The sequence below is a fragment of the Pristis pectinata genome, chromosome 7 (assembly GCF_009764475.1).
Source record: "Pristis pectinata isolate sPriPec2 chromosome 7, sPriPec2.1.pri, whole genome shotgun sequence".
NCBI classification, from domain to species: domain Eukaryota; kingdom Metazoa; phylum Chordata; class Chondrichthyes; order Rhinopristiformes; family Pristidae; genus Pristis; species Pristis pectinata.
In genome coordinates this window covers 38,868,956-38,884,152 of record NC_067411.1, presented here as the reverse complement: position 1 = coordinate 38,884,152, position 15,197 = coordinate 38,868,956, and the positions used below count along the sequence as shown (strand labels likewise).

At 42.6% G+C, this 15,197-nt stretch overlaps 1 protein-coding gene across 1 annotated transcript in view; it reads right to left on the bottom strand.

Annotated features, from left to right (window-relative positions):
* Positions 1–4,672: 4,672 nt before the first annotated feature.
* megf10 (multiple EGF-like-domains 10) overlaps positions 4,673–15,197 on the bottom strand; it is a 162,562-nt gene continuing 152,037 nt past the window's right edge. Inside the window, exons 23-25 of the mRNA XM_052020066.1 lie at positions 14,476–14,520; positions 12,147–12,353; positions 4,673–6,218 (exon numbers count right to left, since the gene is read on the bottom strand). Of these exons, the coding sequence (XP_051876026.1) occupies positions 6,064–6,218; positions 12,147–12,353; positions 14,476–14,520 (407 nt within the window). The 3' untranslated portion in view covers positions 4,673–6,063. The remainder of the gene's footprint in view (positions 6,219–12,146; positions 12,354–14,475; positions 14,521–15,197) is intronic.

The following is a 15,197-nucleotide window of genomic DNA, read 5'->3' as shown; positions in this document are numbered from 1 at the left end:
AAGTCTCACCAACTCTCATTGACACCCAAGTGGACTCTCTGATTTCATTGCACCTTAAATATCAGTCTAACCAATGTATGTATCTGAAGTATCTTCATCTGCATAATTTAACTCTCTAATTTATTGATCTAGCCAAATACTGGTCTCATCAGTGACACCCACATTCTGTGAAATGAATCAGAGTTTCAGTGTCATTCTCCTAGGGACTGCTTATATCTTAAGGCATAAAACAGGTGATCAAAGGTTGGAACTGTGACTCAATTCACAGGATGTGGGCATCACTGATGAGACCAGCATTCGGATAGATCAATAAATTAGAGAGTTAAATTACACAGATGTACATACCTGGTACGGGTTAGGAAGTTGTGGGCATGCTACGTTGGCGCCGGAAGCGTGGTGACACTTGCGGGCTGTCCCCAGAACACTCTACGCAAAAGATGCATTTCACTGTGTGTTTTGATGTACATGTGACAAATAAAGATACCTGATCTGACCTGATCTGATCTGATATTACTCTCCCCTCACACTGATGCTGGCACCTCTGCCCGCTATGGCAACTTTGACCACTTTGCACTACCATTGACTTTGTTTTTGTTCTAATTGTGTTCTTTCTTATATAATTTTGCATAATTTATGTTTTTCTTGTGAAAGTTGTGTCTCTAATGCTATGTGCCTGTGATGCTGCTGCAAGTAAGTTTTTGTTGCACCTGTGCACACATGTATGTGTGTATATGACAATAAATTTGACTCTGACTTTCACTGATAATTATTGACTCCTCTCTCATTAACCCACTTAAACCATGCCAAGTGGCACCACTCCCCCTCCCACCATCCCTCCTCACACCGACCCCAAATTAAGTCAGGGAACTGCCCCAACCTCTTTATTCATTAAAATCTGTGGAGCTCCACTGCAACCCTTCCCACAGGCTCAGGAACCACAGCCCACCAACCCAGCAATGGCCCCACTCTCACTTCAACACAGGTAATGGAACAGTACCAGAACAGGACCAGAAATGCAGTGGGAATTATCAAAGGAGATGAGCTATACAGAGTCAAAATGTTTCTGTGTTCATGGCAACTGCAGGTGCTCCAGTTCCCACCTGCTTTTAGAAGACCACTCTCATCCCGGTACCTAAGAAAAACAAGGTAACATGCCTTAATGACTACCACCAGGTGGCTCTGACATCCACACATTAACTCCAGCCTACCAAACAATCTTGACCCACTTTAATTCGCCTACCATCGAAACAGGTCTACGGCAGATTCCATCTCCCTGGCCCTACACTCATCTTTAGAACATCTGGACAGTAAAGACACCTACTTTAGGCTATTACTTATTGATTATAGCTCTGCCTTCAATACTATAATTCCAGGCAAACTCATCTGCAAACTCCTAGACCTGGGACTCAACATCTCCTTTTGCAACTGGATTCTTCACTTCCTGACCAACAGAATGCAATCAGTAGGGATAGGCAACAACACCTCCACAACGATTATTCTCAACACTGGTGCCCCACAAGGCTGTGTCCTCAGCCCCCTACTCTACTCCCAGTATACTCACCACTGTGTGGCCAGATTCTGCTCTAACTCCATCTACAAGTTTGCAGATGACACCACCATAGTGGGCCATATCTCAGATAATGATGAGTCAGAGCACAGGAACGAAATAGAGAGTCTAGTGACATGGTGTCATGACAACAACGTTATGCTCAATGTTAGCAAAACAAAAGAGGTGATCATTGATTTCAGAAAGTGGGGCTGTTCACATACTCCTGTTTATGGTGCTGAGGTTGAGAGGGTTGAGAGCTTCAAATTCCTGGAGTGAACATCATCAATAGCCTGTCCTGGTCCAACCATGTAGACGCCACGGCCAAGAAAGCACACCAGTTCTTCAACTTCTTCAGGAGGCTAAAGAAATTTGGCATGCCCCCTTTGACACTCACCAACTTTTATCGATGCACCATAGAAAGCATCCTATCCGGATGCATCACAGGTTGGTGTGGCAACTACTCTGCCCATGACCGCAAGAAACTGCAGAGAGTTGTGGACACAGCTCAGCACATCACGGACACCAGCCTCCCCTCCATGGACTCCGTCTACACTTCTTGCTGCCTCAGCAAAGCAGCCAATGTAATCAAAGACCCCACCCACCCAGAACATTGTCTTTTCCCCCCCTTCCCCCCCCCCCATTGAGCAGAAGGCACAAAAGCCTGAAGGCACATACCACCAGGCTCAAAGACAGCTTCTATCCCGCTGCTATAAGCCTATTGAATGGTCCCCTAGTACAATAAAATGGACTCTTGACCTCACAATCTACCTCGTTATGACCTTGCGCCTTATTGTCTATCTGCACTGCACTTTCTCTGTAACTATAACACTTTATTCTACATTCTATTCTTGTTTTACTTGTACTAACTCAATGCACTGTTGTAATGAATTGATCTATATAGATGGTATGCAAGACAGGTTTTTCAGTGTATCTCAGTACATGTGACAATAATACACCAATTTAACAATTTATTGCCCACCTGCTTTATGCCTCAGGATTATAATGTGGGCATCACTGATGAGACCAGCATTTGGATAGATCAATAAATTACAGAGAGTTAAATTATACAGATGTAGATAGTTCAGATACGTTGATAAGACTGATATTTAAGATGGATAGCTGGAACACATGGCACATTTTAAAACTAACTTGAAAGTAGGAAAAGAATCTGAGTTAATGATTCAGGTGTAAGATTCTTTGTCAGCCTGATGAGAGGTCTTCAACTTGAAACTTTAACTCTGTTTCTCTCTCCATAGATACAGTCTGGCCTACTGAGCATTTCCAGGATTTTCTGTTTCCATTTCAGATCCTAGCATCTGCAGTTTGTTGATTCTTAGCTCAGAAGTATTAACAGATGCATAGGTGAAGGAACAATTTGAATGATTAGTGGGGTGGCAATCAAGCAGCTTGCTTTGTCTTGGATGGTGTCAAGCTTTTTCTCAGAGTTGCATTCATCCAGGCAACTGGAGAGTTTTCCTTCATACCTTCTCACTTGTGAATGGTGAAAAGGATGGGTATCAGGAGGTGACTAACTCTGACTCACTTGCCACAGGACACCCAGCACCTGTATTCTTGTAGCCAGATTATTTATGTGGCTGATCCAGTTGAGTTTCTGGTCAATGGTGTCCCCCCCCTCATCCCCGCCCCAGAATATTGATGATGGAGGATTCAGCAATGGTAATGCTATTGAATGTCAAAGGGAAGTTATTAGAATCCCTCTTGCTGGACACAGTTATTGTCTGGAACTTCCGTGGTAAATATGTTAATTGCCACTTATTAATTCATACCTGGAAGATGGAGATATCCCTCGAGCCTCCTCCTCCCATTAGCCGTTTAACTGCCCATTACCATTCATAACTCGATGTGGTAGGATTGCAGAGCTTCAGATTGACTGAGAGGTTGCTTAGCTCTGTTGCACATTGTTTTTGCTGTTTAGCACATGCGTTGTCCTTGGTTGCAGCTTCACTCAAGTGTCACTGCTACCCACATGCTCTTGAGCACTTCTCATTAATCCCTTGGCTTTATGGTAATGGTAGAATGGGAGATATGCCAGACCTTGAAGTTAGAGATTGTGGTAGTGTATATTTCTGCTGTTGCTGATGGTCCACAGTGCCTCATTAATGCCCAGTTTTGAGTCGACAGATCTGGTCTGAGTCCATTCCATTTCATGTGATTGTTATGCCAGGCAATGCCAATGAGGATTCCTCCATGTGAAGATGGGACCTTGGCTCCAAAAGGACTGTACAGTGATTAGTTCTACCGATGCTATCATGGACATGTGTATCTGCCACAGGTATATTGGTGAGGATAAGGACAGGCAGGTTTATCCCTTGGAGACACAAGAGACTGTAGATGCTGGAATCTGGGAGCAATTCCACAGGTCAGGCAGCGTCTATGGGGGGAAATGGACCGTCGACGTTTAAGGTCGAGACCCTTCATCTGGACTGAAAAATAGAAAGAAAGATAGGAGAGATAGCCAAAGGTGGAGGGAAGGGGTGGAGCAACAGCTGGCAGGTGATAGGTGGATCCAGGTGAGGGGGGTGATCAGCATATGGGGGAGGGGGGAGAGTGAGAATGGTACAGAGGCTGGGAGGTGATATGAGGAAGTGACAAAGGGCTGAAGATGATGGAATTTGACAGGAGAGGAAGGTGGAGCATGGAATAAAGGGAGGGAGGTGGGGAGGGGGACCAGTGGGGAGGAGAGTGAGGGTGATGGGCAGCTGGAGAGAGTGGGGAGGGGAAGGAGATAGGTTGATGGGGGTCAGGTGGATCAGGAGGAGAGAGGAGAGAAAAGGGACAGAGGGGGAGCAGTTACCAGAAATTGGAAGTTGGTCTATCCCTTGTGTTGGTTCACTCACCACCCGCTGCAGGCCCACCCTGGAAGCCATACCCTTCAGGACTCGATCAGCCCTAGAATTTCCAAACCACTCAGTGATGGACATATGAATCATCCAGCTGGAACATATTCTGTGCCTTTGCTATTTTTAGTGTTTCTTCCAAGTGTTGTTACACATGGAGAATTACGGATTCATCTTCTTGGGGAGGATGCTATGAGATGATTAGGAGAAGGCTTCCTTGCCCAATTTTGATCTGAAGCCATGTAACAGAAAAATAGACCAAATACATTTTTGAAAGTAATTTTTATTAAAAAGCTGGTGACAAACACTCTCTACATAAAACAATTATAATGCCTAAAGATTTAAAGAAGGATGAAAACCACTTAATGCTGGAATTCACTTGGAGTAAATGAATTGCAATAATACACTTCCATTGTTTGTTATGGTTTAAACTGATCATGAGAAAGAAGATAAATAATGTAATAAAGATGTTATTGCTCAGGTAAAATGGTCTTTGTGGGGCAGTATATTTAATATGTCATAATGCAATTCAGCTATAGTGCAACAACACTTACAAATTAATGATACTGACAGGGCAAGATTTTTTTTTGCTGTACAGTTTTAAGTCCATTAAACAAATTACCACTTGTCAGTCAGTTTAACCTGGTTTGCCTCTATGTACAATTTATTATACAATACACAGGATTAATAACATAGGCTCAGGATTCTGACACAAGGCCCTAAGGACAAAAAACAAAACACTCTCACATAACAATGAAACCAATCATTAATCTGAACACAGATTTAAATGCAAAAACAAGAGCAAATATCACCAGAACACAGGCTTCAATAATGCAGGTGGTTATTGGGAAAGGCAAAACAAAAGTAAACTAAAATCGCTACTATTTTTACAAATTTATTTGTGATGCACAAGACCAGCTTAAGCACAGCATTGTTTTTATTTTACAAGAAGCTCGCAGAGAAGAAACAGAAAATGGCTGTGACTGCAATAGGCTCAAAGGTATGTGGCTGCAAAGCAATGGAGTCTGCAAAGGATTTACAGTGTGCTTTTTAATCACTAAGAATCCATCAATGACTTGCACTTTGCTGTGACCACTTGCAGCCATCGTTTAATTGCTTCTTTTCAGTTAAGTAAAAACTGTTCTATAAAAAATATAAAGAACTAAAATACTTTTATGCTACCTACTTAAAGAAATGAGTATCAATATGTATTATTGAGTATTATTTATGTATACATGGAATGACTTTAAAACACTAACGGGATTTAAGAAATGGCATGTTGTAAGATGGAAATGTTTCAAAGGACTTTCTGAAAAATTGTTAGACAATTAAATTCTTCACTAGCAATTTTTTCACAAGGTGAATCATATAATATTACCATGAATGCCCAAAGACACTGGGTTTAATATCAACCCTCAAAGACACAGAAAAAGAAAAGCAAAAGAAGAAATTTTATAAAGGGGATTCTCTTGAGTTGTGTGGCGGCCTTCTAAATTTCCCCGCTCTTCATCTGTAACTCAGTTGAGCACTGGTGTTAAATCATCATCTAAATACGTCCAGGGGAGCTGGTAAGACATTGGCCAGACCCCTTCTGTTGTTGCCCCAGAGAGCTGTTCAACTAGAATCTTTGCCAACTGTAAATCGCTGCCATCTAATTCATTCATTGTCGTTCATTTTCTGTGATGTTGAAGGACTGTTTCGAACTGGTAGCAAGTCGTAATGGCATGGAATGTGACTGTTCTTGGGCAGGTCATAAGGGCCAAAGGGAGCATTGCCACTGCATGTTCCATGAACGACACTTACAGTTGGTTCTGGAGCACAAGAATATTATAGTTAATCATTATGCTTGTTAAGGCTTATCTGTGATATAGAGTCAGAGAGTTATACAGCATAGAAACAGGCCCTTTGGCCCAACTAGTGCATGCCAACCAAGATATCCCATCCCAGCTAGTCCCACTTGCCAGCATTTGGCCCATAACCTTATAATCCTTTCCAATCCATGTACCTATCCAAATATCTTTTAAAAGTTGTTATAGTAAATGCCTCAACCACTTCCTTGGGCAGCTCATTCCACATAGATACGACCCTTTGTGTTGCCCTTCAAGTTCCTATTAAATCTTTCCCCTCTCACCTTAAACCCATGCCCTCTAGTTCTTGATTCCCCAACCCTCAGACAAAAGACTGAGTGCATTCACTCTACCTATGCCCCTGATGATTTTACACACCTCTATAAGATCACCTCTCAGTCTCTTATGCTCTAAGGAATAAAGTCCTAGCCTGTCCAACCTCTCCCTATAACTCAGTCCCTCAAGTCCTGCAATATGCTTGTAAATCTTTTCTGTACTATTTCCCAGTTTAATAACATCTTTCCTATGACAGGGCGACCAAAACTGAACACAATACTCCAAGTGCAACCTCACCAGTGTCCTGTACAACCGCACTATGACTTCCCAATTTTTATAGTCAATGATCTAACTTATGAAGGCCAGCATGCCAAAAGCCTTCTTCACCACCCTGACTACCTGTGACTCCACTCTCAGTGAACTGTGTACTTGTACTCCAAGGTCCCTCTGTTCTATAACACTCCCCAGGGTCCTGCCATTCACTGTGGAAGTCCTACCTGGATTTAACTTACCAAAATGCAACACCTCACACTAATCCGAATTAAACTCCATTTGTCATTCCTCGGCTGATCAAGATCCCCCTGTAATTTTTGATAACCTTCTTCATTGTCCACTATACCACCTATTTTAGTGTCATCTTCAAACTTACTAACCACACCCTGTGCATTCTTATCCAAATCATTGATATAAATGAAAAACAACAATGGGCTCAGCACCAACCCCTGAGGCACACCACTAGTCACGGGCCTCCAGTCTGAGAAACAACCTTCCATCATCACCTTCTGCTTTCTACCATCAAGCCAACTGTGTATCCAATTAGCCAGCTCTCCCTGGATTCCATGCGATCTAACCTTCTGGAGCAGCCTACCATGTGGAACCTTACAAAAGCCTTACTGAAGTCCATATAAACTATATCTACTGCCCTGCCCTCATCAACTTTCTTGGTCACCTCATCAAAAAACTCAATATAATAAGTTCATAAGACATGACCTCCCACGCATAAAGCCATGCTGACTATCTCCAATCAACCGCTGTCTTTCCAGATGTATGTATTTCTTCTCCCTCAGAATCCTCTCCAATAACTTACCTACCACAGATGTTAGGCTTACTTGTCTATAGTTCCCAGATTTTTCTTTGTCACCCTTCTTAAATAAAGGCACAACATTGGCTATCCTTTGGTCTACTGGCACCTCACCATTGGCTAATGATGATGCAAATATCTTGGCCAGGGCTCCAGCAATTTCTTCTTTGGCCTCTCACGGTGTTCTTGGATATACCTGGTCAAGCACTGGAGCTTTGTCTACTTTCATCTCTTTTAAGACATCTAACACCTCCTCTACTGTAATGCAGACTATCCCCAAGACCTTCCCAATCACTTTTCCTAGTTCCGAAGTCTTCATGTCTTTCTCCACGGTAAAAATGAAGGAGAAATATTCATCAAGGACCTTGTCCATCTCCTGCAGCTCCACACAAAGATGTCCACTTTGGTCTTTGAAGGGCCCTATTTTCTCTCTAGTTAGTCTTTTTCCCGTAATATACATAAAATCTCTTTGAATTTTCCTTAATCTTCACTGCCAAAGCTATCTCATGCCCCGTTTTGCCCTCCTGATTTCCTTCTTGAGTATGCTCCTGCATCCCCTATACACCTCCAGGGATTTGCTTGATCTCAGCTGCCTGTATCTGACCCATGCCTCCTTCTTTTTCCTGGCCAGTGCCTCAATGTCCCTTGTCAACCAGGGTTCCCTACTCCTACCTCCCTTGCCCTTCACTCTAATAGGAACAAGTAGACCTTGAGCTCCTGCTATAGAACATAGAATGATACAACACAATACAGGCCCTTCAGCCCACCATGTTGTGCCGCCCTTCAAACCACACCTATGACTATCTAACCCCTTCCTCCCACATATCCCTCGAACTTAAATTCCTCCATATGCTTATCTAACAATCTCTTGAACTTGTCCAATGTATCAGCCTCCACCACCACCCCAGGCAGCGCATTCCATGCACCAACCACTCTCTGGGTGAAAAACCTCCCTCTGACATCACCCTTGAACTTCCCACCCAATACCTTAAAGCCATGTCCTCTTGTTTTAAGCATCGGTGCCCTGGGAAAGAGGCGCTGGCTGTCCACTCTATCTATTCCTCTCAATATCTTGTATACCTCTATCATGTCTCCCCTCATCCTCCTTCTCTCCAATGAGAACAGCCCTAGCTCCTTTAATCTCTCCCCATAATCCATACTCTTCAATCCAGGCAGCATCCTGGTAAATCTTCTCTGCACCCTTTCCAACGCCTCCACATCCTTCCTATAATGAGGCGACCAGAATCTCACCTTTAAACCCCTCCCACTTGCCTGTGGTCCCTTTGCCCACAAACAACCTGCTCCAATCAACCTTTGCAAGTTCCTGTCTCATACGGTCAAAATTCGCCTCATCCCAGTTTGGAACTTAAAGCTGTGGACCAGTTCTGTCCCTTTCCATACTGTTTTAAAATGAATAGAGCGATGGTCACTGCTCCCAAAGTGCTCCCCCACTGCCACCTCAGTCACCTACTCCACCCTGTTACCCAGGAGTAGATCAAGCTTTGCCCTCTCCTTAGTAGGGCCCTCTATATATTGCCCAAGGAAAGTTTCCTGAACTCATTTAACAAATTCCACCCCATCCAAACCCTTAACAGTACGGCAGTCCCGGTCTATGTTAGGAAAGTCAAAAATCTCTGACTATGAGAACCCTATTATTCTTACAACTCTGCACAATCTCCCTGCACATTTGTTCTTCTGATTTTCGTTGACTATTTGGGGGCCTAAAGTACAATCCCGACAATGTGATCATCCCCTTCTTATTTCTCAGCTCCACCCATAAAGCCTTACTGGACGATCCTTCAGTAATTTCATCTCTGACTACTGCTGTGACATCAAAAATGCCATTCCCCCTCCTCTCTTTCCTCTGCCTCTATCCTGCCTAAAGCACCGGTAGCCCTGAACATTAAGCTGTCAGTCCTGTCCCTCCCTTTGCCATGTTTCCGTGATGACTATAATATGCCAGACCCACTTAGCCATCCAAGCCCTAAGTTCATCTGCCTTACCTGTCAGACCTCTTGCATTGAAATAAATGCAATTTAATCCAATAGGCTTTCCTCACTCCCTGCCAATCTCATGCCTGTCATACCTATTCAACTCGCTGTCGCTGACTTTTGCATCATTTTCCAGCCTCTCATTTGTCTCCCTGATGCTTGGGATCCCACCCCCCCTGCCAGTCTAGATTAAATCCACCCTGGTAGCACTAGCAAATCTGCCTGCCAGGATATCGGTCCCCCTCCAGTTCACGTGTAACCCATCCCTCTTGTAAGGTCACCTGTGTGGGAGAAGAGATCCCAATGGTTCAAAAATATGAATCCTTGGCCCCTACACCAATTTTTCAGCCACGCATTTATTTGCTATATCTTCCTATTCTTACCCTCACTAGCACGTGGTACTGGAAGTAATCCACAGATTACTACCCTTGAGGTCCTGCTTTTTAACTTCTTCCATAGCTCCCTATATTCACTCTGCAGGACCTCATCCCTTTCTCTACTTATGTCATTTATGCCAATGTGCCCAATGACTTCTGGCTGCTCACCCTCCCCTTTGAGAATGTTCTGAAAGATGATATGTATAGATATGACAGAGATACAGGACATTCTCATTGGAACAGAGAAAGACTGAGAGCTTCAAGTTCCTAGGACTGAACATCACCAATAGCCTGTCCTAGTCCAACCACGTAGACGCCATGGTAAAGAAAGCACACCAGCGCTTCTACTTCCTCAGGAGGCTAAAGAATTTGGCATGTCCCTTATGACCCTCACCAATTTTTAGAAGTGCACCACAGAAAACATCCTATCCGGATGCATCACAGCTTGGTATGACAACTGGTCTACTCGAAACTAGAGAGTTGTGGACACAGCTCAGCACATCATGGAAACCAGCCTCCCCTCCATGGACTCTGTCTACACTTCTCGCTGCCTCAGTAAAGCAGCCAACAGAATCAAAGACCCCACCCACCCTGGACATTCTCTCTTCTCCTCCATCCCATCAGGCAGAAGATACAAAAGCCTGAAAGCACGTACCATCAGGCTCAAGGACAGCTTCTATCCCGCTGCTATAAGGCTATTGAATGGTCCCCTAGTATGATAAAATGGACTCTTGACCTCACAATCTACCTCGTTATGACCTTGCACCTTGTTGTCTATCTGCACTGCACTTTCTCTGTAACTATAACACTTTATTCTGCATTCTGTTCTTGTTTTACCTTGTACTATCTCAATGCACTGATGTGATGAAATGATCTGTATGGATGGCATGCAAAACAAAATTTTTCACTGTACCTCAGTGCATGTAACAATAATAAACCAATTTAGCAAGTTATGAGGATATTTGATGGAGCTGTTTAAAATTGTGGCTTACATTGTATAATAAGAAATTGTTGCCAATAACTGAAGGATCAAAAACAAGAGAATACAGATTAAAGGTGATTGACAAAAGAACCAGGAGTGAAAGTAAGATAGCTTGCTTCACAGAGCCAATATATCTAGGATTTGGAAATCCCTAATGACAATGAACAGCTTTTGCCCCTGGTGATATCAATCAGGATATTCCCCTGCTGAAATTCATGGAAAGATGGAAGACTGGAGTAATTTGTTTGGACCTTCAAGCTTTCTCTGCCATTCAATAGGATCATGGGAATATAGTATCAAGATAGATGATCAGTCATGATCCTGTTGAATGGCAGAGAAAGCTTGAAGGTCCAAGTGGCTTACTCCAATCTTGATACTATATTCCCCCTCTGTCCCCATACCTCTTGACTTTTTTTGTGTCTAGAGACTTATCTACCTCATTGTTAAAAATATTCTATGACTTTAGCTCCAGAATCCTCTGCATTAAAAAAATCCACAGGTTCACTACCCTTTGAGTAAGGACACTTCTCTTCATCTTAGCCCGAAATTTCTTTCCCTGAACCTAAGACTATGACCCCTTGTTCTAGACACCACAGCCAGGGAAAAAAACCTCCTGACATCCAGTCTGTTAGGATAATCCCTGGGGATATTTACCATTTTATGATCCTGGTGTTATTGATCAGAATATTCATGGAGTGATGCTGAGCAGATATTCCCCAACAATGATATTGTTCAGGATATTCCCATGGTGATACTGCAAAGGTGATACTGTCAAGGGTATTCCCCAGTTGATATTGATCAGAGAATTTCCCTGGTGATGTTGACTGGTATATTCACTGGGTAATATTCATCAGGATGTTCCCCAATGATGACATTGACAGGGATATTGCCCTGGGGACACTGTTCAGGATATTACCCAGTTATGACATTGACTGGAAAATTCCCCAATGGGATACTCAGATGCAAGGTTCACTAGGGAAAATGTGGGGAATGGCTTAGCTCTCCTTGCTTACAATTCTTGGACAGTTCTTTACATTATTGGAAGATTGTTCACTAACAGCCCTAAATGTAATCTTAACAAGAATGTTTTTTGATAAAGTAATAAAATGTAGTTAACTGTGAGATGTTTTGCAGTCAATTATACACAGAAATGATATTAAAAACAGAATGATTATATAAACATACCAACTTCATAGACATTTTTATTAGCTGAAGTGGAGTTGCCAATCTCGGCATATGGTGAATCACGGCGAGCTGGAGACTTCATCTCCACGTAGCCACACTCTGAATTTTTGGATGTAAAAATTGGTGGATCTTTGATGGTGGCGTATGGGTTCTCGGTACTGTTGAGTGAGCATGTGCTGGCACTAAAGCCTGAAGTCTTTACCAGATCTGTGGTAATGAAAAGAAATCACACATTAAAAATAAAAAGGGGGTTGAATTTAAAAATATACCTGACGATGATAATTTATTCTGGAAGATGTGGCAACACCTGCACAGGGAAATCACATTAACGCTTTGGCTGCTGGCTGCTTCAGAGAACTTCCACATTCCTTCGACTCCAACATTTCTTGGGATTTAAGCTTATTCCCCCTTGATAGAAATACTGCCCCTCCTCCATCCCCCAAAAGTCTAATGGCAGTAAATCCCCCTAATCATCATGAACAGTTGCAATATTTATATTTTTATTCAAACCATATTAGTTTCTACATACAGAAAAATTCAAGTAGTTATGCTCCCTCCCCACCCGCTTAATTTTTTCATACTCTGTGCACCACTTTCTCACTCATTATTTTGGTATTTCCACATACTCCTACACACATTTCTCAATGTTCCATATTTTAACTCTTCTGCAACTTATTCTTGTGATAGAAGATCATCAACGTGAAACATTAACTCTTGTTTTTTCTCTCTCTGCAGATGATGACTGATCTGCTGAGTATTTCCAGTATTCTATATTTTTATTAATCTTTTCACTTTATATAGAATTTGACGGCATAGAAGGAGGCAGCAGGAATGCAAGAGACTACAGAGAGTAGTGGACTCGGTCAGTTCCATCACAGGTACAGGTCTCCCCACCATCGAGGAAAACTACAAGAGGTGCTGTCTCAGGAAAGCGACATCTATCATCAGGGACCCCTACCATCTGGGCCATGCCCTCTTCTTGATGCTTCCATCAGGCAGGAGGTACAGAAGCCTGAAGACCCACACCTCAAGGTTCAACAACAGCTTCTTCCCCACTGCCATCAGTTTCTTGAACCAACCTGAAAAACCCTAACACTACCTCGAACTATATTTACTTTTCTCTCTGATGAAAAACACTATGATGCTGGAGGAACTCAGCAGGTCAGGCAGCATCCGTGGAGAAAAACAGGCGGTCAATGTTTCGGGTCAGGACCGTTCTTCAGGACCTTTACTTTTCTCTTTCTCAATTTGCACTGGTGTCATTGTTTATTTTTGTGCATGTACATGTATAATTTATGGTTATTTAAGTTTATGTCAACTTACGTTTGTCAAGTTTGTAATGCACTGTCTGCTCCTGCAAAAAAGCTAATTTTCATGGCATTTATACCCGATGTATGTATGCGTATGACAACATTTAACTTGAACTTTAGGCCTTTTAGTCCATTGTCCCTCTGCCAACTTGTTGAAAGAGCTCTAAAATTAAACTCCACTCCAAACTGTTCCTCCCCTCATGGCTTTGCAATTTATTTTCCTTTTTAGGTTGTTTTCCAATTCCTTTTGATGTTATTATTAAACTTAACCTTATTTTCCCAGGATTTTGAGGAGTGAGCTCTCCACTCTAGACTTGGGATTGAAGTTGTGAAGATTGGCTTTTGATAGGCTGAATATCAATTGGCAAGGCAATGCTTTCAATCAAAAAGGACCCAGGAAATTGTTACTTCATCTCACTGAATCATTTAAATAATTGGATTTAAACAGTGGTGGGTGAGTGTTGCAGAAGTATCTCTGATTCCACCACCATAACTTCAGATCACTGGAAGTCCATGTACTTAGGCTGGCAAGGTTTTTGGTAAATGATCACTCACTGCACCATCGATCTTCACTAATTCACTGTCGTTATCCACCATGGTTTCTAAGGCAGAACGTTCCAAATTCACAATCTCTATCACTTAGAAGGACAAGGGCACTGGGTGCATGGGAAAACCATCAACTAAGATGTACCTAGAAATGTATGGCTATTCCTCCATTGACACTAGAGGTAAATTTTTGAACTCACTACCCAACAGTGCCAAGGGAGCAGCTTCACCACACTTACCGCAGCCATTCAAGAAGGCAGTTTGCCACCAGCTTCTCAGGGGCAAGAGTGACAGCTAATAAATACCAACCTCGCCAGCAATGCTCATAGCCTCAGAAATAATTAAACATTAACCCAGCTCCACTATGATGTTCTAATAATGGTTGTCTGAGGAGCTTGCTTGTCTATAGCTCAACACAGTGTCTCAGAGAAGTATAAATGCTTTGAAGGCACAGGGACCATTTGAAATTTTACCTTTTAGAGATTTTCCAACGTATCCCCTATCAGCACCAAAGGCACCTGTGAGAAAACAAAAAAATTCTAACCAATGGATAAATGGTAATTGGGGCAAGATATAGATTATCCAAAGAACTATGTTTGATTTGGGAAGCAAACCTGAGAAAAAAGATATCATCCTTGGAATGCTATCAGGACTAAAAGGATTGAGGGACAGGTTGCAAATGTTTCCTCAAGTGTGATAAATTAAGGGATAGCTAAGTGTTTAAAATATTGAAAAAATTTGAGAGAGTAGGTGATGAGAACCTACTTCCTCTGCTGAGAAGAGTACAGAGCAATGGAACAAAACAAAATTAGAACCAGTCCATTCACGCAAAGGAGATTGGAAATCTGGGGAACTCTCCCCTCAAAGCTGGGGCTAGCAGTTATTCAATATTTAGAGACTGGGTAGACCTTACTGTTTAAGCAGAGGGATTATGGAATCCAGGCAGATAGATGGGTGTAAGATACAGATTAGCCATCATCTAAATGAACAGGAGACACAAGAGACTTCAGATGCTGGAACCTGGAGCAACACACAAGATGCTGGAGGAACTCAGCAGGTCAGGCAGCGTCTATGAAGGGAAATGGACAGTCGATGTTTCCCTCCACAGATTCTGCCTGACCCATTGAGTTCCTCCAGCATCTTGTTCATTGATCTAAATGAACAGGCTTGAGGCACCGAATGACCTCTATCAAAT